The sequence below is a fragment of the Ceratotherium simum genome, chromosome 30 (assembly GCF_057802395.1).
Source record: "Ceratotherium simum simum isolate JZ-2026a chromosome 30, ASM5780239v1, whole genome shotgun sequence".
Lineage (NCBI taxonomy): Eukaryota > Metazoa > Chordata > Mammalia > Perissodactyla > Rhinocerotidae > Ceratotherium > Ceratotherium simum.
The window spans coordinates 746,316-772,548 of NC_141929.1; the positions used below are offsets into that span (position 1 = coordinate 746,316).

General features: G+C 53.8%; 2 protein-coding genes across 17 annotated transcripts; one reads left to right on the forward strand and one right to left on the reverse strand.

Annotated features, from left to right (window-relative positions):
* The first annotated feature begins 12 nt into the window (after positions 1–12).
* DBNDD1 (dysbindin domain containing 1) lies at positions 13–9,781 on the forward strand. 2 transcript variants are annotated; one of them, XM_004437018.3, is made up of 4 exons: positions 13–155; positions 7,066–7,212; positions 7,515–7,655; positions 8,419–9,781. In XM_004437018.3, the coding sequence occupies exons 1-4, from the start codon at positions 125–127 to the stop codon at positions 8,574–8,576; spliced, it is 477 nt and encodes a 158-aa protein (XP_004437075.1). In that variant the 5' UTR covers positions 13–124; the 3' UTR covers positions 8,577–9,781. The 2 variants fall into 2 exon arrangements, with proteins under 2 accessions (XP_004437075.1, XP_087275898.1); XM_087419772.1 differs by having other exon boundaries at positions 66–155; positions 6,584–7,212.
* A 3,074-nt stretch (positions 9,782–12,855) lies between these two features.
* Positions 12,856–24,532, reverse strand: LOC106802929 (mitochondrial inner membrane m-AAA protease component AFG3L1-like). 15 transcript variants are annotated; one of them, XM_087419766.1, is made up of 7 exons: positions 24,367–24,481; positions 20,136–20,165; positions 18,779–18,827; positions 16,569–16,846; positions 16,045–16,139; positions 15,436–15,585; positions 12,898–13,285 (listed from the first exon to the last, which is right to left on the reverse strand). In XM_087419766.1, exons 4-7 carry the CDS (start codon positions 16,795–16,797, stop codon positions 12,899–12,901), a joined length of 861 nt encoding a protein of 286 aa, XP_087275892.1. In that variant the 5' UTR covers positions 16,798–16,846; positions 18,779–18,827; positions 20,136–20,165; positions 24,367–24,481; the 3' UTR covers position 12,898. The 15 variants fall into 15 exon arrangements, 8 of the variants coding, with proteins under 8 accessions (XP_087275895.1, XP_087275892.1, XP_087275891.1 ...); XM_087419765.1 differs by having other exon boundaries at positions 16,569–18,541; XM_087419769.1 differs by having other exon boundaries at positions 12,856–12,994; positions 13,085–13,285; positions 16,569–20,165; positions 24,367–24,389.
* Between the last annotated feature and the right edge of the window lie 1,701 nt (positions 24,533–26,233).

Sequence of the window (26,233 nt, forward strand, 5' to 3'; positions counted from 1 at the left end):
CCCCCGGCTGCTGCCCCGATGCGCTGCGCCGGGAGCCTGGGCCGAGTCGCCGCTGAAGCTGCAGGGGCGTCCGGGCCGGGTGACGCCGCCGCCGCCCGCGCCCCTCCCAGACCCCACCGGCCGCATGGAGCCCCCGGAGGGCGCCAGCCCGGGAGGTGAGTGCGGCCCCAGCCCCCGGGAGCCCCCGAGCTCCGCCTTCCACGCAGCGAGCTGCAGCCCCTTCCCTCCGGGCCCACTTACCGGCCGCGCCCAGGGGCCGCCAAGACCCACCGGCAGCTCCGAGTCCCCGCTGCCCGGGCGGAGCAGGGGGAGCCGGGCCAGGGGCACCTCCCGGGAATGGCCCCCGCTCTGGGCTGGGGGCGCACAGACCGCGTCCCCGCCCCCTCGTCCTCTGCGCTCCTGGCCCCGGCAGCCGCGTGTGGCGCGCTCCTGGGTGGGTGGTCCAGAGTTTCGTCCTGAACCCCCTCTCAGCCGAGCCGGGGATCCGGGGGTCGGGAGATGGGGCGTGCCAGGGCCGGTGTTTGGGGTCCGGGTCGGTGAGGCTTGAGGGCGACGCTGACCGCCTGGCCGCGCATCTGCTTTGTTCACCCCAGCCGCGACTCCCGGGGCCAGGGCGGGGAGGCCGCGGCCGGGATCCTGCAGGGCACGGGGCTGAGATAGGGTCGGCGTGGCGTGCCCCCGGCACGCCTGCGGGGGGCTCCTACGCCTGCAGGGGTTCTTGGCCTGGGCGAGGTGCGGGGCGCACACATCTGGGAGAGCAGGTGTGCACGGAGTGACCCCTCCTCGCCTGGCTCTGTCAGCTGCCTGGTACTTGGACGTTGGGATCCTATCTTAGGTGTCCCCCTCGGAATCTGGCCCCAGCAAGGTGATGGCTGATGATGGGAGGAAAACTGCAGGAATCCCTCTCAGAGCCCTTTCAGAAAGGGTTTGGGGGTGTCATTGGCCTAGGAACTTGGATGCAAACTGCAGGGCTCCTCCACCGGCGTGGCCAGGCCCCAGATGATGCATACTGGGTTTCCTGGAGGTCCCATCCCAAGGAGCCACTCCCTGCCCACACAAGGACCTGCCAGAGGTCCCCTAGCCACACCAGCAGCCTCCTCTGGAGCCCACAAGGCTGGTCTGGGAGGCATTCAGAAGCAGTGCCCCCCCGCCCCCCCCCTGCCCCGTGTCTGCAGTCTGAGTTAGGCAGGTGCATTCCAGATGGCTGTTTGGGGGCCCTTGTCACCTCCCTGCAAGGGTCAACAGACACACCCCGGGGGCTAGTGGGTGTGAGTTTTCTTTGTTTTGTCATGTGTGGGAGGGATCCAGCTTTTTCTTGCCACTGACGATGCCAGGCCCCCTGGGGGTTCCCAGTGGTAGCTTTGTGGGGATGTGAAGGGGAAGATTTGGAGAGCGGGGCGGGGGAGCACAGAGCTGTGAGATGTGGGCAAAGCAGCCAGGCCCCTCTGAGCCTCCATGTCGTGGAGACAGCTGCCCTTCCCCTGCAGGGCTGTGGGGTCCAGAGGGAGAAAGCAGAGGGAAGGCATTGGGAGAGGAGCTTAAAACTGTTCAGTTTCTGAATCTCACTCACTGGTTGGGTTCTGAGAGACCTGACCCGTTCAGGGTACAGACGTGTATTTACTAGGTGCCTACTCTGTGCGGGCCCTGGGGTGGGGCTGGGGACACAGTGGGGCAGCCGGGGCCATGCTCGGCAGGCTCACACTTATTACCCCATAGCCCTTTCCTGCCTGCACAGTGGGCTGGTGATCTCCACTCCGTGGATGGCACGAGGTCACAGGTGGGTGGCTGTGACTGTCATTCTCAGTTCACTGACTTTTGAGAACTTTATTTTGGAGAGTGCAGAGCACACAGAGAGTAGAGGGAACAGTACAGTCAAGCTCCTGTGCCACCTCCCAGCCTGCTCAACTAGACCACCACCAACCTCCCTTCAGTAGCAATTTGTAGCAAATCTAGACATATTATTTCATCCATAAGTATTTCTGAAATTGTCTCTAAAAGATAAGATTTTTATAGAGTATAATTAAAATACCATTTTTGCACCTAAACGAATTAACAGTCATTTCTTAACAGCCAAGTGTGCAGACATAGAGGTGGGAAGTGTGTGGGGGTGTGGCGCAGAATGCCTTTCTTGAAGGTTCCCAGCTGGTACCTTTGGAAAACCAAGGTTCTAGCCCCACCCCCTGTCACGTCTGCAGAAAGGCCACAATGAAAGTGAGAGGCCACAGCCTTGCCCTCAGGAGGTTGAGCCTACACAGGACCCACTCAGCATCCTCAAAATGCTCAAGGGAGGGGCCCTGAATCCAGGAACAGGGCCTGGGGAGATGGGGTGCAGGTGGCCCCACCTCTGTGACCGTCTCTCCCTCCCTGCAGTCATTTTTTTCATGATATTCATTCATTCACTTCATTAATTTGTTTGTTCTTTCATTCATGGCTGTGTGCAGAGTGCCTCCTCGATGCTCAGGGCAAGGCCCTGGGCACACAGCAGGAAACTTGAGATTTGGGCCAAGTTCTCAGCATCAATGTGCTGGAAAATAGGTCAGCAGCATAGCACAAGGTAACCCTATCATCTCCACTCAGATCGGCAGTCGGCCCTGGGGCCGGGAGGGGCAGAACTGTGGCACCCCAACTGCAGTCTCCCCTCAGGGGTGCTGCTTCAGTGTCTGCACAGGTCAGGCAGCAGCGGCCCCTGCAGGGGGCCGAGGGCTTCATTCCCTTGATGGGGCTGCACTGGGCTCAGAGCCAGGGTATCGCTGTCCCATCGCTGATGGCCCTCCCGGGCATCAGAAACACCTGCCCTGGCCCAGGTGATCTGGGGCTACTGAGGCCACCCAGCTTGCGGCTGAGCCTGGCTGTCAAGCACCCTCACCCCTGTGGCTCCCTGTGTGGTCCCTCCTCTGCTTCGTGCTCCCCGGCACCCAGCAGGTCTCACCCGTGGAGAATCTGTCCCTCTTTCCTACAAGGGGCTTGTCGAGAGGGTGTCAGACAGACCTGGTGATCCCTAGGGCAGCCGCTTATTAACTATGCAGTGGGGTCCTGGGCTCACTCCTTCAACAGACATTTATAGTGCCCCTACTGTGTGCCAGGACCAAGCCTGGGTCCTGGAGCTCACACTTTTCATACCCAATCCCAGCCTCAGCGTCGGTGCACAGCCAAGTTAGGTACATGTCAACTCCAGCCAAAATCAACCTTTGTTTCCATTCAGGATGTTTTTTTAAATTGAGATAGAGTTCATGTATCATAAAATTCACACTTTTAAAGTGTACAATTCAGTTTTGTTAGTATATTTACAAAGTTGTGCAACCATCACCACCATCTGATTTTACAATATTTTCATCACCCCAAAAAGAAACCCTGTCCCCACTAGCAATCACTCCTCATTCCACACACACCCCAGCCCCTGGCAACCACCAGTCTACTTTCTATGTCTTTTCTAATCTACTTTTTTCTATGGATTTGCCTAGTCTGGACATTTCATATGGAATCATATGTGGCCTTTTGTGACTGGCATCTTGCACTCGCCATAATGTTTTCAGGGTTCACGTGTCAGTGCTTCATTTCTTTTTATGGCTGAGTAATATTCCACTGTGTGGATGGACCACATTTTGTTTATCCACTCATCCACTGATGGGCAACTGGGTTTGACTCCACTTTTGACTGTTGTGAATAGTGCCGTGGTGAACATTCGTGTGTCAGTGTGTGGACGTGTGCTTTCACTCCTCCCGGGTCTGAGTGTAGGAGCAGAATTGCTGGGCCGGTGGTGACTTGACGTTTGATAGTCTGAGGAGCAGCTACACTGTTTTCCACAGTGGCTGCCCCACTTGACCTGCCAGGATCAATCTTGCCTCTTTCTGGGGGCCCAGGGTCTCCTCTGTCCCTGGCATCTGCCCTGGCATTCTGACTCTTATTCTCCTATTTTCATCATATTCTTCCAACCAAAAGATCAGTGTCCTTGATGGCAAAAGTTGTATCTTCTTCTCTTTCCTCCCCCAACAGCCTTGACACAGGCCAGGGCACCAGGATTTACAGAACAAAGACCAGACCACTGCCAGAGGGAGATGGAAAAGAATCAAAAGCTAGACACGTGGTGATTTCAAAACTTGAGGGGTTTTGAACTGTATTCTGTTAACTATGACACCATCAATCACAGATGCTTTGCTGTTTCCAGGATGTTGAAATTTGATAAAATGTGCTTCTTACAGTCAGTAGGCCAGGACTCTGTGCCTGTGGGGTCTGGAGGTCTGTCCCAGGGGCCCCTGGATCCCAGGACCTATAATGAGGCCTTTCAGCATTCCCAGCCCGCCTCCCTCAGGCAAGATGGAGAAAGGACTGTGCTGTGTGGCTGAGGTCCTGCTTGCCTGCCCCGCCCCCCATCTCAGGGCATGTGGAGGACTTCATCCTTCCTGCCTGGTCTGCATCTGTAACAATGCAGGTAATGCTGTCCCACTCAGCTCAGAATCCTTCAGCGGCCTCTCCTAGCTCACTCAGAGTAGCAGCCCAAGTCCTGAGCACGTTTATGTGATGGGCAGCCCCCCCACCGCCATTCCTCAGATGTGCAGCCATGCCCCGCTCAGGACCTTTGCTGGTCTGTCTCTCCCAGGTATCACATGGCTCCTGCCCACCTTCAGACCCCTCCCCCAAATGGGAGAACAGCCCCCACTGCCCCGGCACTGCCTGCCCTTGAGAGGGCAGAAACCACCTATTTTGGTCATGCCTTGTTCCCAGTGCAGAGTGGGCACTCAGGAAATCTGTTGGATGACTGAATGAGTGAATGAACGAATGAATGAATGAGTGCCTTCTCTTCTAGACGTGGGGCCTCACCCAGTGAGAGAGGGCATTTGTAAGCAGAGACACCACCTCTGTCCCACCTTCTTTCAGAAACTTACTTCCACCTGGGTCTGGGCCCAGGGACACATAGCAGCTTCCCCGTGGGCACACTGTTAGGCAGGTCTCACCTCCCTCCCTCCCTCCCTGTCCTGCTCCCAGCTCCATGCCATGACTCGGGAACAGAGGCCAGCAGGTGAGAGCCTGGACTCCATGGTTCCCCGGGCCAAGTGCCTGGGACGAGCTGAGTCTCTAAACCACAAAATTCAGCTGGTTGTGACGTAGGTTGAAAACCAGAGCATGCTGGGACTATACTTGGCATAGACCAATATGAGAAAACCATGAGCCGCTGTCACTATTCTGGTTATTAACCCAGAGCCACCTGCCCCGTTTGGAGGCTCCAGACGGCAGCACCTGCCCTGAGCCCCCAGCCCTGACAGAGTCACCCACAACCACGGGCCACATGTGTGGAAGCATCCGAGTTGTGGCTACAGCACAGGCCAGTGGGACACGAGCACATACCTGTCACACTCGCGTCCTCAGGGAGGGAGACCCAGGGCCACTGTGCCAACCCCACCTTGAGCAAACCAAAGCAACTGTCCTGCAGAGTAAAGGCCCACAAGGGGTCAATCCTTCACCCTTGACCGGGACTCTCAGACAGATGGCCTGAGGTTCGAGGCAGAGAGGGCAGGAAGGTGTCCTTGCCAGCTGGGTGGGCCAGGATGCTGGTGGGTGTAACTCTACCCTGTGAGGATGCTCAGAAGCCACATTCCAAATGCTGCCGAGAAGAGGAAACTGGATCTCTTGAGCCCCCATCTGGCCTGGCCAGCCCCGGCCCATGTGATAACACAGCACGAGCAGAGCTCAGCAGGCCACTGGTCAGCAGGCCCACCTTCCCTCAGCCACGCCAACCAGCTCTGCAGCTGCAAATCGATATCATTATCTTCCCACTCAGCTGGGGACCTTCCAGACCCACAAGCTGGCCGGCGTCCAGGCTGCTGACCACACTGTCAGGGGGGGACACACAGGCAGATGTCGGCACTGAGGGCCCCAGCTGGGCCCCCCTCGGCACAACGCTGGAGGCAGCGGCTCCTGGGGCTTCATCCCCGCCCTGCTCTCAGCATTCACCCCGTGGGACGGGCAGAGCCCTGCGGCAGGGAGGCACTGGTCCACTCCAGTCCTTACCAAGAACCTGCTCAGCCAGGGATCCCTCAGCTGAGGGGTGGTGGGGATCTGTGGGGAGGAGTCCTGGGAGAGGGCGGCAACAGGGCCACAGTGGTGACATCGGGGAGCCAAGGGGTCCAGTTGGCTCAGGGGACCCTCAGGCTGTGTGTGGGGGTAATGGAGTCCGGCAGCTGTGGAGGGGGAGATGCCAGTGGGCTCTGGACATTCTGGAGGAGGAGCTGGTAAGAGGTGTGGATGGAGGGGTGTGAGCTGACAGGACAGGTGTCAGCCCCAGCAAGAGAAGGGTGAGGTTGGCACTTCTGTGGGGCCGTGGTCCCATCACCGAGTGGCACAGTCTCCACCAAGCAGATATCCAAGGGGCCTCCTGCTCTTATCTGACAAAAAATTGTTAAATATGAAAAACAAGTAATTATATTTAAAAAAATAATAATTGCATAGAAAAAACCTGGAGGAACATTCCCCCAAGGTGAGGTGAGGCTGGTGGCGAGGGGTCTGCTACTTCTTCCTGTTCTGTAACTCTTTGTGAGAATGTATTACTTTGAATTCAAAAACAACATAGATCTTTTTTTTTTAAAAGTCGGTCCACAGAGGACAGCTGGATGAGCAGGGGCCATTCTGTGTTAAAGGAGCCAATGGGCAAGGAAATGCACGAGTGACCACTGGACCCTGGGTTGGAACAAAAAGTAGAAACAGGTGACAGTGTTGGGGCACTGGGGGCTCTGAGCTGATGGGCCCGCAAGGAAGTCCCCATGAGACCTGCACAGCCTGTGCTCAAGTATGCAGGGCAAGGGTCTGCAGGTCATCCCATTCCTCATCCACAGCAGGAGGCCACCATGGAGAAGCCCCCCAGCCCCTTGTCTGGGGTCCTGGCCTGAGGCCACCCTTGGTCACTGCTCAGAGCCTCAAAGGAGGGCTCCATGAGCCAAGTTCTCTAGTCCTCCCTGCCTGCATCCTGTAGGGTGTGGGAACCCCCGTCTCTTCTGGGTGTAGGAGCTCCTGTGTCTTGTCCTAAGGGTATAGAAGCCCCATGTCGCCTCTCGGGTTAACATCTTTTTGCAGACACAGTTAAGGAAGGTGAGGTGCCAAAGGCTGCCCTGGGCACCCCGGCCCCTGGAACGGGGGACAGCTGCCACTCGCCTGTGGGCGAGGAGGAGGTGGGCATCCCAATACCGGCACCGGGGCTCCTGCAGGTCACGGAGAGGAGGCGTAAGTACAGCCGACCTGCCCAGCACACTCCATGGGGACCCGTGGGCTCCCATGGGAAACGGGGGCACACATCCCGTCCAAACACTTCTCTGGTTGGGGGGGCCCTGGCTGTACCATCTGTAGACATGGGTACCGCAGAAGGCACTTAGTCTTGAGTGTGGAGGGTAGACAGTGGGATCTGGGTGTGCCCCATCTTATCCTGACCTCCTGGGCTTTACCCAGAGTTCTGGTTCCTCCCTGGGCCTCGTGGGGGGGCTCTTGGTGGAGAGACTGTGCCAATGACTGGCCCCCTTTGCCCCCAGAGCCCCTGAGCAGCGTCTCCTCCCTGGAGGTGCACTTTGACCTCCTGGACCTCACCGAGCTGACCGACATGTCCGACCAGGAGCTGGCTGAGGTCTTTGCTGACTCGGATGACGAGAACCTGACCAGCGAGTCACCGGCAGGTGGGGCTGCAGTTGGGGCATAGTGGGCGGTGTGGGGAAGTCCTGGGGCCCAAGACCCCCGAACACTGCTCCCTGCAAAACCACCCCCGAACACTGCTCCCTGCAAAACCCTCTTTTTGAAAATAACTTTATCTCAAGTGTGTTTTAAGTATAACCATTCTACCATTTCATTCAGCATTTTTGCATTTTACTTACCTATTTGCCCAACTTTAAGGAATTTTCCTCCTGTTACAGCTACCCCTCCTCAATTCTACTTTTCAAACGCCAACAAAAGGCCAAAACCACAGTCCCATGGAAGGAAGAATTTACTAAATGTGAATTTAATCACAAGTTAGGCCGAGCACAAAGGGGGTAGCATTTGCTTGGGCCCTCCTCAGCTCAGCCCTGACTGGATTTCCCTTGCGATTCTCAAGGAAGCATTGCCCTTGGCCGAAGACCCTGAAGGCCTCAGAAACAGCAAGGCAGCCAGTGAGGGCCCGGTGGCCTTCCTCCCTCCCTGCTCGCACCTCACGTAGGCGGGGGGTGGAGGGGTGGGTCAGGGCCTCAGACCCCAGCCCTGTGGAGCCTGCACCCTGGGAGGGCAAGGGGGTGGTCGGCTGCTCTGGGCTAGGCCACACCCAGACCCACAGGTCCGCACGGCTGGTGGCCCAGCACCTGTGTGTTTTATAAGCGTCCAGGAGACCCCAATGTGCAGCCGGACCCCATGATGCAGACACACAGGGGACCCCAGTCCCGCTGACCCCCACCCTCGTGTTCCCACCAGGCCTGCACCCACTGCCCCGGGCCGGCTGTCTGCGCTCGCCCTCCTGGACGCGCACCAGAGCTGAGAAGAACCGTGAGAAGCAGCCCCTCAGTGACGCTGAGGGGCAGCCAGCAGTTGTGGACACGTTTCTCACCGTGGAGAGGCCCAAGGAGGACTAGGCGGGCCGGCCTCAGGGCTGAGGTGGGGAAACTCAAGACAGTCATGACCCTGGGGACACTCCACCCGCCCCACGTGGCTCCAGGCCGGGGTCTCAGGGCGCCCCAGCACAAGCACAGCCCAATGGCCTTATGTCCAGCTCCTTCCTGGTCCCTGGATCAGGGACCACAACGCCTGGGGATGAGATGGGAGTGGCGTGGGCCTTCTGGAAACTTCTGTCTGTAGGACCGGTGCTCTAGTCTGTCACAGGATCCCCGAGTGGGCTCTGGGAGAGGGGGACCTGGGTCGGCAGAGCCGCTCTGCAGATGGGGTCTCAGGGTTCTGGTCTGTGAGTGGCCCCGCCGAGCTCCCACCCAGGGAGTATGTGGGTGGGGAGTCCTTAAAATTGCCACCTTGATTTCAATCCTGTCCCCTTCCTGCAGCCCAGGGAACAATGTCGACACCAGGGCCCCATCCCCAGGCCCTAAAACCCTGCCTGTCCTGGTCTCTGCGTGACAGCAGGGCCCACCCTCCTAGTTCAGAACACCAAATATGGCACTACTGCCTCCCACTGCTGGGCAGGAGGAGGGGGCAGGTGGGGTTCACCCTCTCCCTGTCCCTTGCCCGTGACACATCTCCACACCCGTGGGTTTGAGTACCCTGCCAGCATCCTGGCTTGGGGTGGAGCAGCCTGAGGTGGGTGGGGATGTGAGGGGACCTGGGCACAGCCCCTGGCCCCCAATTCGGGGGCACCAGGCTCAGCTATTCTCAATGCTGCTTTTTACCTGCTAAGGGACAGAATAGGCTTCTGGTCTGACAGCGAGTCCAAGAATGGTTTTAAAGTAAGTGTCAGCTTGCTTTCTGTCCCCAAGCCAACCTGCCCTAACCGTTCCCCACTACAACGTTTCTGGGGAAGGAAGACGGGCTCTTCTGTGGGAGCCCTGGGCATGCGCTGGACCCACTGTGTGCAGCTAAAAGCAAGTCCCAGCCAAGAAACAGGCGTCAGAAACACAGGAGTTGGCCTGCCATGCCAGGGCCTGGCGGCCACCACCCCTGCCCTCCACATACGAAGAGCATCACTACGAGGGATGTGGACCAGACAACCGAGAATTTCACTTAAAACCGATCCCACCCTACCCACCGGGGTCTTCCTGCCCAATTCCCATCTGTTCTGCTGCAGCTTCCGCAGAGCTCATTGACAAAAAGTGGGATTAAAACGTCACCCATCCTAAGGCCTGACCAGGTCTCTTCCTTTCAGCTGACCCCAGAGCTCAGGGGTGCGTGCTGCAGGGCAGGGGCATGCGCTTGAGGAGCAAGGCCCATGCTCTAGTCTTTCTCCAGCTGGAACCACTGGGGGCTCTGCTGTGCCGCCCTCTGGGCTGCTTATCTGGGTCACATTTCAGAGACAACTGCCCTGGATTTCTGGTAATTAAGGAAGTGAAGATCCTGCCCCCACACAAGCCCAGGAAGCAGAACAAGGTGTCCCTGGAGTTTCTTCCCAGCCCAGGACAACAGGCTTATCACGGGGAGGCGGCCAGCAGGTAGGGCCCCTGTGTGAGCAGAAGGCCAAGGACGAGGCCCAAACCCTAATTTAACCATCTGTAAGACAAGGGGCCCAGAGAACAGACCCTGGTGGTGCCAGGTGGTTCCTCCTCCTGGGCTCAGGAGGGAGTCCCCAGTCTCCCTGACAGAAGATTCTCAGCAGGTCTCCATCCATGGGCCCAGGAACTAACTCAAAGCCGGGGAGTGTGCGCCCAGGTGACATGACGGCCCAAACGGGGTGGGAGGTGGAAGAAGGAGCTGAGGAGACTTGAAGGGAGGGAGCCCAAGCAGGGGGCACTGTGGTGGGGTGGAGGTGGGGCAAGGGTTGGGAGGGAGCCCAGGTGTGTGCCCTGGACTCAGAGAGGGGCTGCACCCAGCCTCAGAAGAGAGACTCCCAGACTCTGGACGCCATGGGGCCTTCCTGGGGTTGAGGGGAGCACCCAGACAGGACCCTGGCAGGACCCCCAAGCCACTCAGCTAATGGAGGCCGAGTCTGGTGGATACTGCATTATAGGGTAAGCCCTGAAGATGTAAAAAATTCAATAATGCAAATAATGCAAATTTTACAAACAACAAAAGTCAAAAGTACTTGTCCCTAGTTGGAAATTCTATTTTTGAGGCAAACATAACAAATGATTTAGAAAACTTAAGACCAAGTCCCAGTGTCTGGTCTTAGCCAGGCCAAAAGCAGTGGGCAAGTGGGGCATCAAGAGAGGCCACCCCCTCCTCCCAGCCAGTCCCCCCAGGACGCCCCAAGCAGCAGGTGGGGCGAGCCGACAGGGGTCGCCAGATGACAGAGATATCCGCCCGCCCACCCCCCCACCAAGGCAGCAGCTGATACCCCACTACTGTTGTGATTCTGATGACTTCAGGCGGCAGGCTGTGCGCTGGGACATCTCCATTAACCCCAGGCTCCTGGTCCTGACTCCAGCTCCCAGAGTGCGGAGCCATTCCCGCTCCAGAGCCAACTGGACAAGTGTAAGGCATCAGACCTAGAGCTCACGACCCGGAACTGGCTCTCCTCTCGTCTGCCAGCTGCCTGACACCAGGCAGAGAGTTAACAGGTTGCCTGACACCAGGAAGAGAGTTAACAGGTGGTGACAGCAGGACCCCCATGTCAGCCCAGAGCCTCTCCGTGATTCTAAAGGGTTGCAAGGAACACAGGTTACTGGAGAAGGGAACTGAATCCAGACACACCCTGTCAGTAAGGCCCCTGCCCTGAGGATGGGTGCCAGGTTCTGAGAAACTGCCTCTCTCGCGCTCAGCCCAGGTGCTGGGAGACTCAGCTCCCCCATGGCTCCGCCATCCCGCCTAACCACACCCCTCTGGGAGGTGCTGCGTTTCCTCCATAAGGACTGACAGGCCTTCCACCAACCCAAACGGCTATTTTAAAAACCTAACACTTAGGGGCCGGCCCGGTGGCGCAAGCGGTTAAGTGCGTGTGCTCCACTTCAGCAGCCCGGGGTTCGCAGGTTCAGATCCCAGGCGCGCACTGACACATCGCTTGTCGAGCCATGCTGTGGCAGCATCCCATATAAAGTAGAGGAAGATGGGCACAGGTGTTAGCTCAGGGCCAATCTTCCTCAAGAAAAAAGGGGAGGGTTGGCATCGGATGTTAGCTCAGGGCTAGTCCTCCTCACAAAAAAAAAAAAAAAAAAACCTAACACCTAGGGCCAACCAGGTGGCATAGTGGTTAAGTTCCGGCGCTCCGCTTCTACAGCCTGGGGTTTGCGGGTTCAAACCCTGGAAGTGGACCTACACACCACTCATCAAGCCATGCTGTGGCAGTGTCCCATATAAAATAGAGGAAGATGGACACAGATGTTAGCTCAGGACCAACGTTCCTCAGAAAAAAGAGGATTGGCAACAGATGTTAGCTCAGGGCTAATCTTCCTCACTAAAACAAAAAAAAAACTAACACTTTCCCTTGATAACTGGCTCATAATTTCCTTTTCTTAATTCCGCCACCTCACCAAATCCCGAGCATTTCTGAACTGAGCCAAAAGCCTCCTCTCCTTGGGGAATCATGGTGACCAGCACTTACACTTCTCCATGAGGTGCTGTCCCCACCAGATGCGCCCCATCTTGTTGGAGGCCCGCAAGCATCTGACACTCAGGGCTCTCCAGGAAGACACAATGCCCTCTGCTCCCCGGGGCAGTGGGTGAGTTATGGCCTGCTGCCCTCCCCTCTGACTCAGGACCCCTGTCCTCTAGGAACAGGGTCCCAGCTCCCTTCTCGGGGGAAGGCCATGTTCTGGGAGCGGGCATCCCTGTGGGTTCAGAGTGCCCTCATCTAAAATGCCAATTTGCTGTTATCACGTTTTAATTTGTTTTCTGGTGATTCTGACAGCTGCTTTCAAAGGCAGAGTCACTAAGCCAGGCTCTCCCGCACGAAGTGCTCCATGCTCCCCTCCTCCTGCCCCCGGTTCCAGCCCTTCAACCCCTCGGGAAGGGACATGTCCTCCTCCAGGCTCCCAGTGCCTTCCACAAACTCCTCGTAGGTGGACTTCACAAAGGGCCGGGAGCCCAGCAGCTCCACCATGTCGGCTTTGTCCAGCACCTCTTTCTCCAGCAGCCGCTTGCCCACATGGAAATCACGGCTGCCCATCAGGCTGCTCTGAAGGAGTCTGTTCAGCCACTCCCAGGACAGTCGGCACCACCACAGGCAGGCCCCAAACCCAAGTGTCCCACAAGGATGGGTGTGCCCACTCGCCTTGTCCACCTGGTCCCGGCCCCATGGCAGCAGGTCCAGGGTCCGCTCACAGGCAGAGCTGATGAGATGCAGCACCTCCTCGTCGATGAGCTAGGCAGCAGCCTCGCTGTACGGCCTCTCCACCAGCATCTCACCTTGCCGGGGAAAGTCAAAGGACACCTGGCCCAGCTTTTCACTCATCCCAAACTGCACAATGTGGAAGTGAGCAAGGAGCCAAGGGTAAGCCTGGCTGGACTCGGCTGCGTAGAGCCCCTCGCCAGGGTCGCTGTCCTTTACCTGGGCGTAGGCGCTCTGGGTGACCTTCCTCAAGTCGTCCTGGGCCCCTGTGGTGATCTGCCCAAAGAAGAGCTGCTCGGCCACCCTGCCCCCCAGCATCGTGCACATGCGGTCGAAGAGCTGCTCCTGCGTGTACAGGTACTGCTCCCTGGGCAAGCACTGGGCGTAGCCAAGCCCCTTGCCCCGCAGAATGATGGACACCTGCAACACACAGTTGGGCAAGGCCCTCATCACTCCCTGAGCAGAGTCCCCACCCTTCCAGGTGCCACCCTGGAGCACCCTAGACCATCCTTGCCCTGCTCTGACCATTGGTCTCTCTACAATAGTGTGGGAAGAGAAGAAACCCCTGGGGCCCACCACCAACCAGGGGGCCATCCCTAGGATTAACATGGAAACCACCTCCGTCCTGCCCTTCAAGGAAGTTCTAGAGGAGCCCTGCCATCAGGTCCAAAGCTTAGGAGCAAGGTGAGTTTAACATCAAACCTCTACAGAGTGTCAGAGGGCCTGCATTCAGACACCCCTCTCCGCCTCCCATCCCTCAAAGAATCCGTTGACAAATTCTAGACTACTACATTCCTTGAAAAGTAAAACGGCCACCACCTTGAATGTACAGCACCCACATGACCACAGACCGCACAGACAGCCACCCAGGTAGGGTGAACACTCAGCAACTACAAGGATGTGCAGCTATGACGTACAACTATCTACTGGGGCTTTGGGGGAAAAAATAAAGAAAGAAAGAAAATTAAAAAAAAAAAAAAGTAGTCAAAGTAATTGAACGTCCCAGCTTCCCTTCTGCAACATGCAGAGTCCCCAGATAGCAACTCCTTCACGTTAATGAGACAAGAGCACAGGGTATCCTCTCTGCCCCTCATCACGCTGCAATCTTTTTCTTTCTGGACACTGCCCAGCTGACCTGTCATGCTTTCTCCAACACAGTGCACCATCACCTGAGTGCGTGACTGGACACGGTGAGGTCAAAGGTGCAGGGGATGAGATCGTGAGCATCTACGCATCTGCAGGCCAGGAGGGTCACAATGAAAGGCCAATCTTGGTTATCACAGGACGGTGATTTCCTTCTTTATACTTCTATTTATTTCCCAAGTATTTTTTACAATAAGCATGTATTCCATTTATAATCAAGAAAAACAACAAAGCTGCTTTAAAACAAAGACTGCTACTGAAGTTTTAGGGTATTGCAGTCTCTTATCCCCCAAAACAATGTCTGTTCCATGCCACAGGCTTGGAAATGCATGAGGGTTCAGGGGTGGCTGTGCATAAGTTAACTTATTTCTATGATATCCTACGATATTATTAGGTGATTTCCTCAGAAGAACTCAGGAGGGGCTGTGAGAGGACACAGCACTCATATTCACACGCTAGCCTTTTCCAGCTTTCACATGAAAGTTCCTCTAAGTGAGCAGGATCAGGTTTCAGGTCTAACTTAGCCAGGCAAGAGGCTGCCCCACTACACACCACAGGAGCTGAGCACAAGGCTGTGTTAGATAGGCTAGGCAGGGATTACTTCGCCCTTCCAGGCTGCCTTTTAGAACGAGTATGTCAATGTCAGCCATGTCAGACCTCTAGGAAACTCTGCAATCTGTCCAGAATGCATGGACAGGAGGACACCTGTCTCCCTCCTCACGGCCGCACCTGCAGATGGCAGGTCCTGGGCGGAGGAGGGCTGCGATAGCTCTTCCCTCACACTGCAGGGAGTGTTATCAAGGACCCGCCTGAGGACAGGCGTGCGGGCAGACAACAGGGGAAGTAACAGTTTGCGTGTGGGAAGTAACAGTTTCCTACGGACATCATCACACAGAAGGAAGTCTAGATCTTAACAGTGTGTTATTTAGAGCAAGAGGGGAGCAAGGCCTCTGCTCTTGTATAAATTTACATAAGCCTGAGCCGCACTTCACTTGACCTCAGCATCCTGAAGGACTAACCCACGTCCTGGGAAGGACAAGACAAGGAGGGCTCTGCTGGCGACACAAAGCCCAGGGTCGACAGTGCTGGCCCACGCTGTGCAGGGCCAGCCAGTGAGGCAGGGTGCATTAAGAGGAGAAAAGCTCTGAATCAGACATGAGATCGAAACTCAAAGATAAATAAACAAACAGAACTAAGTCTTAGAAGCAAAAGCAAAGCAAAGAGGAAGTCAGCCATGACGTCAAGGGACCTCCACATAGCAAGAAACTGGGCGTGACAGTGTTCGGTGGAGTCATTACTGGAAAAAGCAAAACTGTGTCTTGTCTGTACCTGAGGCTGGGACTGCTCAGGATTCGCGCTCACAGACCACGTGCACCACCGTGGGCACCACCTCCTTCTAGGGTAGACAGACTATAAATTCCCCTCACCAGACCTCTCGCCAGGTAATACTGCACGAAGTGCTTCCACATGATTTCTTTCCCAGGATCTCGAAAATACAAGTAGAAAAATCCCATGGCAACACCTGCCCCCAAAACAACCAGACTGCAGAAATCCTTATCGTCCCAGGGGAACTCGCCCTGTGGAAGAAGAACACGTTTGACAGTTAAACGAGGTGGTTCCTTCACGAAAATAGCTGCTTCCTTCTTCAGACGCCTCGAAAGAAGTTGTCCAAACCCTCCCTCCTCACATCCTCCATGCGGCCTGTGTGTGTGGGAAAGCCAAGGCCCATCCTCTCGGGAGGAAAGCCCTCTGCACGGGGCATGAAAACACCAAAAACTGCAGCTCACAGAGCACCCAGGAGGCGCAGAACCTCCACAAAGAGCTCTGCCTTCAGAGCCATCACTTCTGGGGTTATCTCTTATCTGGGTCTTTTAAAATTCAGATGGAAATCTCCACATTTTTATAAATTAAATTCATTTCTTAGAATCTCTGAATCAGTTTGCTCTAAAACAAACAGAAAGACTGTACAAAGCCTGAGCTGCAGTAACTACTTCCTTGAGAAAGCAACAGGGTCTGGTTCTCGGACATGCACAAACCTTCTGCATCCGTTTCCACCAGGCAAAGTCATCCTGCTTCCCTCCTCTCTTGCCTCCACTCGCTCCAGGCCCAGCATCTTTTGGTTCACCAGTTCCTAAGAGAAAACAAAGTGTGAACTCAGAAAACAATCAGATATAACTTTCCAACATACAATTTTCCTAACACTGGTGCTTTCCAGAGATAAACAGGGAACAGGAGAAGAGGCTGGGGTCGGTGAGGGGCAGAGTTGAAACGTGCAGGTGTCTTGTTCTGAAAGGTGAGAGGAAAACCTGTGGTGCTCTGCTCAGGTCAGGGCTCGAGTTAGCGTGGTGGAGACTGCCAGACCATACCAGCCCCAGGCGTTTCCAGACAAGATGGAAATTTAAGACAATTTATTAAAATCTCTATGAAATCACCAGTGACTGGTGCACACATGCCAGGCATGAACCAGGAGGTGTTACTTTTAAATAAACGACACTTCATACCCTCCTGCTGAAACCCCGTGCTTCTTATGCTCTTGAATGCTCTGCCCTGCATAACTTGCCTTCTTGGGGAAAACAGTAGATACTGCTGAGAAGTAGCTTCAGATACAGGTAAAAGTCCTCACATTTCACCTTGCTGGCTCCAGAACTGAGCTTCAATAGTAAATCTTGGGGCCGGCCCCGTGGCTTAGCAGTTAAGTGCGCATGCTCCGCTGCTGGCGGCCCGGGTTCGGATCCCGGGCGCGCATCGACGCACCGCTTCTCCGGCCATGCTGAGGCCGCGTCCCACATACAGCAACTAGAAGGATGTGCAGCTATGACATACAACTATCCACTGGGGCTTTGGGGGGGGGAAATAAATAAATAAAATTATTAAAAAAAAAAAATAGTAAATCTTTCTTGGGTAATAGTCACCTCTCCACGCCACTAGGTGGAGAACAGAAAGGAAGGAAGAAAACGAAGTGAGGCTGGCAGAGATGAACTTTCTGTGGAGGTCCCGCTTCTCAAGAAAACCAGAATGCACATCACCAGCTCTCAGGCACGATGCCCCCTCCTCAGAACACTTGTGACCCAGACACTGAATGACTGAATCCAGTCCTGTAGGCCTCTTCCTGCAACATACGCATGTAACGTACATAACACTTCAGATGACACAACTCCAGCCCCAGAGGCACCCCTGAGGCCACCCACCCTTCTATCAGGTGCAAAGAAAGTGTTGGGGAAGATGGGTCTGACTTGGGACATGCCCATCTGTGGTCTGATGCCTCATTTCCTCCACGTACAATCTATGGGTCAGGAGGCTTGAACAGTCCTAGAAAGCTGGGCACATCCAAGGAAAAAACCTGTCCTCTCCCTTGTAACTAAATCAACTATACTTCTGACTAAAATTTTCAAAGGTACTTTAGCACACACAAAAATGACAAGGGGAAAAACATGAAGTAAAGGCAAATAATTGCTATCATGGTATCTGCCAGGTAGTTAGCTTTGTTTGAGCTCTGTAATATTGAATTATAATAAGATACATACATTTGATCTTCCTGGCAGGAGCTCCTAAAACCTCCGTAATGTCCTAAGTAATAAGAGAGATAAATATGTCTTCTGTTATTCATATCAAGCCCCTTCCAACCACACCAGAGGTGACTTTGGAAAGCCCCTATGGATGGGGGCTGGTTGCCAGGGGAACCAACCAATGATTAGAGGTTGGAACTTTCAGTCCCACCCTTCCCACCTCCGGGGAGGGGACAGGGGCTGGAGGTGGAATCAATCACCAATGGCCAATGATTTAATCAATCATGCCAATGCAAAGGTGCCTCCACAAAAACACAAAAGGACAGGGTTTTGAAAGCTTCTGGGTTGCTGGACAAGAACAGATCCACATGCTGGAGGGTGGCCGACTCCAAACTCCAAGGGGACAGAAGCTCAGGGTACTAGGGAGCCTTCTGGACCTCGCCTCATGTATCTCTTCATCTAGCTGTTCACTCATATCCTTTAATATCCTTTGTAATAAACCAGTAATCTAGTAAGTAAACTGCTTTCCTGAGTTCTATGAGCCGTTCTAGCAAATTAACGGAACTGGAGGAGAGAGGGTTGTAGGAACCTCCGACTTACAGACAGTTGGTCAGAAGCACAGCTGACAACGTGGACTTGTGACTGATGTCTGAAGTGTGGGGTAGGCACAGTCTTGCAGGACTGAGCCTTTTACCTGTGGGATCTGAAGCTAACTCCAAGTAGACCGAGTCAGAGTTGAGTTGAGATGTAGGACACCCAGCCAGTGTGGCAGAATTGCTTGGTGGGGGAAGACCTCCCCACACACACATTTGTAACCAGAGTGAAGTACTAAGAGTAGAGGAGATACACAGGAATGCATTGTTCATAAGAACCTGGGAAACTAACCCAAAACAAAACAAAACAACTTCCCAAGTAAGGAAAAGGTAGTGAGACAGAGGCTTCTGAGAAGGCAATCACTTTCTCAGGCAGGCGATCCATCCACGGCCATGTTTCTTCACAGCCAGTCAATGACAGAAAATGGCGGGGCCTGGGCAGGAAGCATGACATTCATAAAGGTTCCAGGACAAACAAGCCATGGTGCTGCCCCGTCACGTACACACTGCCACTACAACAACCCAAAACAAAGCCATGGAAACCCGGAGGCCTAGGTGACCCCAGGAATGGCCAAACATATTATGGGATAGAGTAAAAATCTGCATAAATTTTAAGAACAAAGCACGAGTCTTCAAAGAAATGTTATATTTGTAGCAAAGCATGTACACACCTCTCAAGATGCTTTTATGGGCCTCTTCCTATTCCTTGCTCTTGGGTACCTGAGCAGGAGACATTTCGCAGGAGAAACACATCTGATAAATACTGACTTCACCAATCCACATCACCAAACTCTGACATAATTTAAAAGATGGGTATGCCAAGGCTTAGAATCCAAACAAGCTCAGGAGGCACAGAGCAATGAAGACAAAGGATGGCATGACTTGGGAGTGTCGGCCACATCCATGAACAAGCAAAGGGAAGAGAATGCCAACATCACACACGCATGGGCCCACCTGCCTGTCACCTCCCAAGGCGAGTAACTCAAAAAATAGTGAATGCTTTAAAAATACTCAAATGTAAAACTTTTTTTTTTTTTTTTTGGTGAGGAAGACTGGCCCTGGGCTAGCATCCATGCCCATCTTCCTCTACTTTATATGGGATGCCGCCGCAGCATGGCTTGACAAGCGATGCCTCAGTGAGCACCCGGGATCCGAACCTGTGAACCCTTGGGCTGCTGCAGCAGACAGCACGCATTTAACCACTGCGCCACCAGGCTGGCCCCTCAAATGTAAAACTTTTGACAGTCTGACTTGTCAAATTGGCCCTTTTACCTTTTTTGGAGTTGTTTTTTCCTAAGTCTGTGTTTCTTCTACTCAAAGAATTTCTCAAACCCTTAGGGACAAAACCATGAGGTTCTAGCACTTTAAAAGCACACATCACACTCAGATAAACAACCATGCTGTCCACCAAGATAAGGAGAGTAAAAGAGAAGCCAGTTTTCCTTCCTGACTTCTTGCTTGGTGCAATAAACACGCACCTCCAAGTCCCAATGATAGGATAAACAGGAAGTGCGGGGAAGTACCTTCTACTCAAGCCTCCACACACACGGCCTCCAGGGGGCAGGGCACTGAGCACAGGCCCACAGCCTGCTCCAAGGGGCAGATGTGTTCCAGCCAACTGCAGTCTGTATATCGTCTCTGTTCTGCTTTCCAAACATGAGACTCAGCTCGGCTGGCCCACACATGTGTGGAAACAAACCAAAAGATTCACCTAGCAACTTCCTTCTGAAAGAGTTTCTCTTTCACCATCTTCTCTGAGACATCCAACCCATGAAGACATGAAAAAGCACTGCAGTGACCCAGAAATGGGAAGAGCTAAGTGTGGTTCAATACGGAAGCAAGAAAAGGGGGAGGTGGGTGCATCCTGAGTCATCACATGCCCCACCCCCTGGCTCCTCACTTTGGGGAGACACTGAGGAAGCCACACTCGGTTCCTGCAAACCTTGTGCTGCTAACGATGGTAGAAGACAGAGAGGTACCTCTGGGTGGTTTTGAACACAGCCACTGGGAAAATGGTGTCAGTCTCACCTGCAGAGCCATCTGCTGAAAGCGGATCTCCTGGAGATATGAAAAGGGAGACAGGATTAGCTGCTTCTGCAACTCCATGGGCTGAGGTGTGAGCTTGCTGCCTTATTTATCCCATTAAATGTCCCATTAAAAATATGATTCAAACAGGATAAACAGGAACTAAATTCACTGCAGAAATGCATAAAGATTTTTTTATAGCTACAACTTTCAAAAAAAAAACCCAACCATTTCTTGCCTGATGCAATTTTGGTCACTGAAACTATTTTTTTTTTTTTTTTGTGAGGAAGATCAGGCCTGAGCTAACATCCATGCTAATCCTCCTCTTTTTGCTGAGGAAGACCGGCTCTGAGCTAACATCTATTGCCAATCCTCCTCCTTTTTTTTCCCCCCCCGAAAGCCGCAGTAGATAGTTGTATGTCATAGTTGCACATCCTTCTAGTTGCTGTATGTGGGACACGGCCTCAGCATGGCCGGAGAAGCGGTGCGTCAGTACGCGCCCGGGCCCTGAACCTGGGCCGCCAGTAGCGGAGCACGCGCACTTAACCGCTAAGCCATGGGGCTGGCCCAGTGGTCACTGAAACTATTAGAGCCTCATAAACAAACACAATTCAAAGATTAAAATCACGTGAAATTTAAAAAATCAAAGGATACTATGATTTGTTTTTTATCAGCCAAAGGTTAGTGTTTTTGTCAGGCCAAGGAAAGCAAAGGCTTTTCCAGACCTGTATTTTTTTCAGTCTATAAGAAGGAAAATGCCAGTTTTTACCATAAGCCAATAACAATAGTTAACATCAATTAAGGACAGGACTAGAGACAACTTAGGTTTTCCACTATTACAGGTCAAAAGCCATTATTGCAACAACGAGCACAATAAAAGCTACCACACTAAAAAACAAAACCTGAGCACACTCAATAACCCAGGATTACTCCTATTCAACAAAATCCCAACATGACCAAAGACCTGGGTTATCCCCAATATTTTATTATAATCAAAGTGATGACACCTGCATTATTCTAGCTGCGCCATCTTTCATGGTGAGGCAGGCTATTCCCCAAAGTAAATTCATTCCCCTATGATTAACTTGCTAGTAAGTGAAATTATTCAAATATTCCTCTCAAAGGCGATAGTGGACTAAAAAGTAAGGTAAGCTATGAGAAAGATATTAAAATCAGGGAAAAATCCAAATAGGGAAGCTTAGAAAGGACATGTAGCCAGTAATGGTGAGGAAGCTACCTGGAACTTCTGCACCACGAACAAAACCTCCCTGCTTCAGCAACTCACCCCGCACAACGGCACCAAAACTGATGTGGAAGGAATAATGCAACTATAAAGATGTCACAGAAGTGTGTTACTGTGACAAGATGTCTAGACAAAGGAGTACGGAAGGTGCTGGATGCCAGGTGCTTCTGTCGCCTCCTCTGACCCTCACCGCCTATCCTGAGGAAGCGGGTGGAAGGGCGGAAGCTCAGCGAGGTGAGTGCCTGCAGTAAGACAGCTGAGAGCTGGATGTGTAGGACAGAATTCTGGCGCCCAAACCTCACAGGGTTTCTCCACCACCACCCCAAACAGAGAGCAGCGCTGGTGGTTCAAAAGAGTTATCAGATGACCAACAGCCCGAGGGTACAAAGTACGACCCTTCAGGCCTCCGACACTTGATAAAACATGCAATTCCTTCATTTCAATTCATGAGTTAGTCCTTTTCTGATTTGGTTAGGAGACCCCATTAGGTCAGATGCAGCTCTCAAAGACACAAGTCTACCATCAGTTCTTGGTGTCTGGTTTGGATAGCTTCTTAAATTGGTCTTTGCATATGGAAAGCCAAGACAAGAGTGAGGCTGGGCACACCAAGGTCTCCTTTAAACAGGCAAAGTGCACTGTCCTTTCTTTCCGGTCAAATAATGAATCAGGTGACCCTGGTCTGTGTCTCAAATTCACACAGGCAGCTGCTATTCAATCTGCGAGCGAGCACCCATTCACTCACTCACTTCCTTCAGGAGTCGAGTATCCCACCTAAAAAGCACGGCATTTATGTTTCTCCAGTCCCTTCTCTTTATTTTCCACTTCCCTTGTCCTGCGTCCTTCTCCTTCATACCTCATATATAACCACCTAACATGCCATAAACTCATTTGTTATCTGGTTCTCCTCCTTGTGTGGCAGGAACAGTGTGGGAAGCTCACTGAATGAAAAAATGACTGCATGGAAGCCTCCAGAACATAAGCTTCCCTTGATGGGTGCTCACTACTAGGGTACATCTTTTAACTATGAAGTAGATTGCTACTGCCTCTCTGGCCTTTGCATGCCCCGCCCAGCCTACAAATCACGAAGCCCTCAAAGGAGAGCAGTCCACAGGGCAGGACCCCCGCCTGTCCCATTCGCCATGATATCCCCTGGCTAGTAGCTTCTCAACAGATAAATGACTCAGTCTGGAAAGGAACTTTCTGCCTTCATCCCTAAAACCACTGAGGTCCAGGCAGGTTTAGCGGCTCATGGCACACCCGTGCTGTACCGGCAATTACTGACTTCTACCACACATTAACATCCAGGACAGTCCTCTGCAATGCTGAGATGCCACATGGCCACAGGCTCTGCTTTCACTGATATTGCTAGAAACAACTTAAAACTGACATGCACTATCTCCAAAATGAATAGATAAGAGAGGGAAAAGTTCATTCCTGAAGACAAGACAAAAAAATCAACCCACAGAATCCTTCTTCCTCTTTCACTACCATCTGAAAATTAAGATACCTTTCTCGGATCAAAATCTAAAAACTCCACGTTACTGCATTAGGGGGGAAAAAAGTCAATGTGATCACTGCCCCCTGAGATGTATCAATACAAAAATAAAGCAATTATTCCAAAATATGGAATAATATTTCATAGTATCTAACACAGAGAATGGCTTATGAACACAGAAACATTTAACAATGAAGGCGCTGGAGCCAGAGGCACCTGAACTGCAAGGTGAGAGCATCTGCTGACCAGCTTTGGTCTTCCATTTCCTTCTATAAAACAGGGTTATAGCAGCGCCTACCTGCAGATCTGGCATAAGACTTAAATGAACTAATCCGTGTGTACCCCTTAGCATACAAGCCCTCAAGCAGTATTGGCTGTTATCAGAGCAGGAGAGTTGGTCTCAACAAATTTTTTTTGTTTTTATAATTTTATTTATTTATTTTTCCCCCAAAGCCCCAGTAGACAGTTGTATGTCATAGCTGCAGGTCCTTCTAGTTGCTGCATGTGGGATGCGGCCTCAGCATGGCCGGAGAAGCGGTGCGTCGGTGCGCGCCCGGGGTCGAACCCGAGCCGCCAGCAGCGGAGCGCGCTCACTTAACCGCTAAGCCATGGGGCCGGGCCTCAACAAATGTTGACCGAATAAAAACCATTTAACAGTTTACAAAACTCTTTCACGGATATCCAGTTAGGGAGCAACTAAATAGACATAATACCACCGTTGAGCCCAGGGGCTCGCAGTCGGAAAGAGATGCCCAAGAAGACACGATAAGGTCGCAGTGGAGAGGAACATGAGTGCAAATTGCTCATCGTGGGGCTCTTGGGAGACGGGAGTAAGGAGGCAGGAGGCACCGGTTCGGCTTCCCGAAGGGAGCCGGCAGAGGGCAGAGCACTGGGAGGCAGCGGGAATTGCCGAAGAAAAGGGTGGCAAGTGCGGCGGGGAAAAGTGCAGGGGGTCGGAGGACGGAAAGCGACAGGTTCAGGCTGGGTGCAGCGGCCTCAGCCGCGGGGAGTGGGCTGGAGGCCCGGGGCTGCCCGGACGGGGATGTGGTCGCCGCCGCCGCGCCTCTGCTTCTGTGTTCCCCCAGCCCCTACCCCGTTCCCCCAGGCTCCCGTTCCCCCGGCCCCTACCCCGTTCCCCCACGCTCCCGCTCCCCCGGCCCCCCACCCCGTTCCCCCGTGTCCCCGCTCCCCCAGCCCCCATCCTGTTCCCCCAGCCCCTACCCTGTTCCCCGTGTCCCCGCTCCCCAGCCCCCATCCTGTTCCCCCAGCCCCTACCCCGTTCCCCCGTGTCCCCGCTCCTCCGGCCCCCATGGTCGGTTCCCCATGCCCCCACCCCCTTGCCCCGGCCCCCACCCCGTTCCCCCGTGACCCCGCTCCCCTGGCCCCACTAACCCGCGCCCCGCGCCGGCCGGCGCACCCGGATGGCGTCACCTCGGCGTTGCGTGCAGCCACCGCCCCCGCCGCCCCGAACCGGCAGGCAGCGCCTCCCTGCTCACCTGCCGGGCGGTTCCAAGGATCCTCACGCCTGTCCCGGCCATCCTCCTGCCTCCTGGCCCACTGCCGCATCGCCACCGCACGGCGGGCGGCCCGGCAACCGCCGGACTACCGGCCGCTGCCACCAGCCAGTGCGGCATTCCCCACCCCAGGCTCGCGCCGCTGGGGCGCGCGCATGCGCAAGGCAGCCACAAACAGGTTGTAGTGACGCCACACCCCCCCGCCGGCCCCAGCGGGCTAGGGGAGGCCTAGTTCGTGCGTAGTAAAGGCGCGGCCCCGGGTCGGGTGTCTTTAGGTGTCTACTTTATCGCCTGACTCTCTAAGGATCAGAACAGGAGCGCAGCCTTGCTCTACCCAGGCAGCTGAGCGCAGAAACCGCAGCGACCGACTGAGGCCAAGGGCTAAGAAGACACCCAGCGCCTTTGGACTTATTTTAAGTCAGGCATCTCCAAAGACACGTGTCTCCGGGGTCCTCCATGGGCAGCGGCTCACAAAGGCGGTTGCCGGCCGCTGTCCCGCCCCGTCCCGCCGGCTGCGGCGGGCGTCAGTGGTTGTACTGTGTGGGGGTTGGACTGTTGCTCCGCTGCCCTTCGTGAACAAAAGAGCCGACTCGTGTATGCTACACAGTATTATTCCCCTCCACGCGTTTTTGTTTGTCCTCTGGATCACGGACACCTGCAGCTGTGCTGTCCAGGAATTTGGACGCCGATCGACGCCAGAGGCCCACGCCGCCCGCCTTAGGGTCAAGTATGAACCAGCCTGTGTCTTGGCGGTGGGGCTGGGCAGGCCTGTGGTGACCCTTCCACCTCTACAGGGACGTCAGCCTGCGCCTCCTCGCAGCTCCATTTTCTCTTTCCCAGGTTTTGTGAGGGAGCACGGAGTAACCGCGGGCCTTCTTGCACCCGAGACAGCTGCGATTTTATTACATTTTGGAAGCAAGGATGCCTGGGAAAAGGCCCCTAAGTGCAGCGGTCATCCCGAGTGCCAAAAGGGAACGGAAAGCAATTACCCTCGACGTAAAATTACAAGTGTTAAGACGATTAGAAGCAGGTGAAAAGCTCAGCCAACTCGCAAAGGCCTTAGGCCTTGCCGTCTCTACAGTGGCAACAATCAGAGACATAAAGAAAAAATCAAAGCAAGTTCACAAATAGCTACTCCCTTGAGAGCCACTCGACTGACTCGCCATCGAAGCACAGTCATGGAAACCATGGAGCAATTGTTGCGTGTGTGGCTCGAAGACCAGAGCCAGCGAAATGTGCCCCTGAGTGTCACCATCATTCAGGAGAAAGCTAAGAGTTTGTTTGATGACTTACAGCGTGAACAAGGTGTAAGCTCTGGAACAAAAACCTTCAGTGCAAGTAAAGGGTGGTTTGTGAGATTCAAGGAGCGCCATTGTTTGCCCCACTTCAAGATGAACAACACAGCTCCTGGCCACAAGGCCGTGTATCCAGAAGTGCTGAGAGGCATCATTGAAGAAGGTGAGTACACCCCCCAGCAAGTTTTTAACATAGATGAGACAGGGCTTTATTGGAAGAGAATGCCTGAAGGAACATTTATTTCCATGGAAGAGAAAGCTGAGCCAGGGTTTAAGTCATCCAAAGATCGCTTGATGCTGCTTCTTGGTGGCAATGCAGCTGGGGACTTTTAAGTTGAAGCCTTTATTGGTGTACCACTTGGAAAACCCCAGGGCTCTGAAGGGGTACTCCAAGCCCAATTTGCCTGTGATTTGGTGCTCCAACAAAAAGGCCTGGGCAACCAGGAGCATCTTTCATGAATGGTTCACATACTTTTTTTGCCCTGCTGTTGAAAAATACTGTGCCCAAAATAATCTCACCAACAAAGCATTGCTTATCCTAGACAATGCGCCAT

Coding starts and splice junctions, on each gene's coding strand:
- DBNDD1 (XM_004437018.3), top strand. CDS start 125: ATGGAGCCCCCGGAGGGCGCCAGCCCGGGAG. Junction 156..7,065: donor GGAGGGCGCCAGCCCGGGAG/GTGAGTGCGGCC, acceptor ATCTTTTTGCAG/ACACAGTTAAGGAAGGTGAG. Junction 7,656..8,418: donor GACCAGCGAGTCACCGGCAG/GTGGGGCTGCAG, acceptor TGTTCCCACCAG/GCCTGCACCCACTGCCCCGG.
- LOC106802929 (XM_087419766.1), bottom strand. CDS start 16,797: ATGTGGGACGCGGCCTCAGCATGGCCGGAGAAGCGGTGCGTCGATGCG. Junction 16,140..16,568: donor CTACTGTTTTCCCCAAGAAG/GCAAGTTATGCA, acceptor GTTTTCTCTTAG/GAACTGGTGAACCAAAAGAT. Junction 15,586..16,044: donor GGTGGAAACGGATGCAGAAG/GTTTGTGCATGT, acceptor CTTCTTCCACAG/GGCGAGTTCCCCTGGGACGA.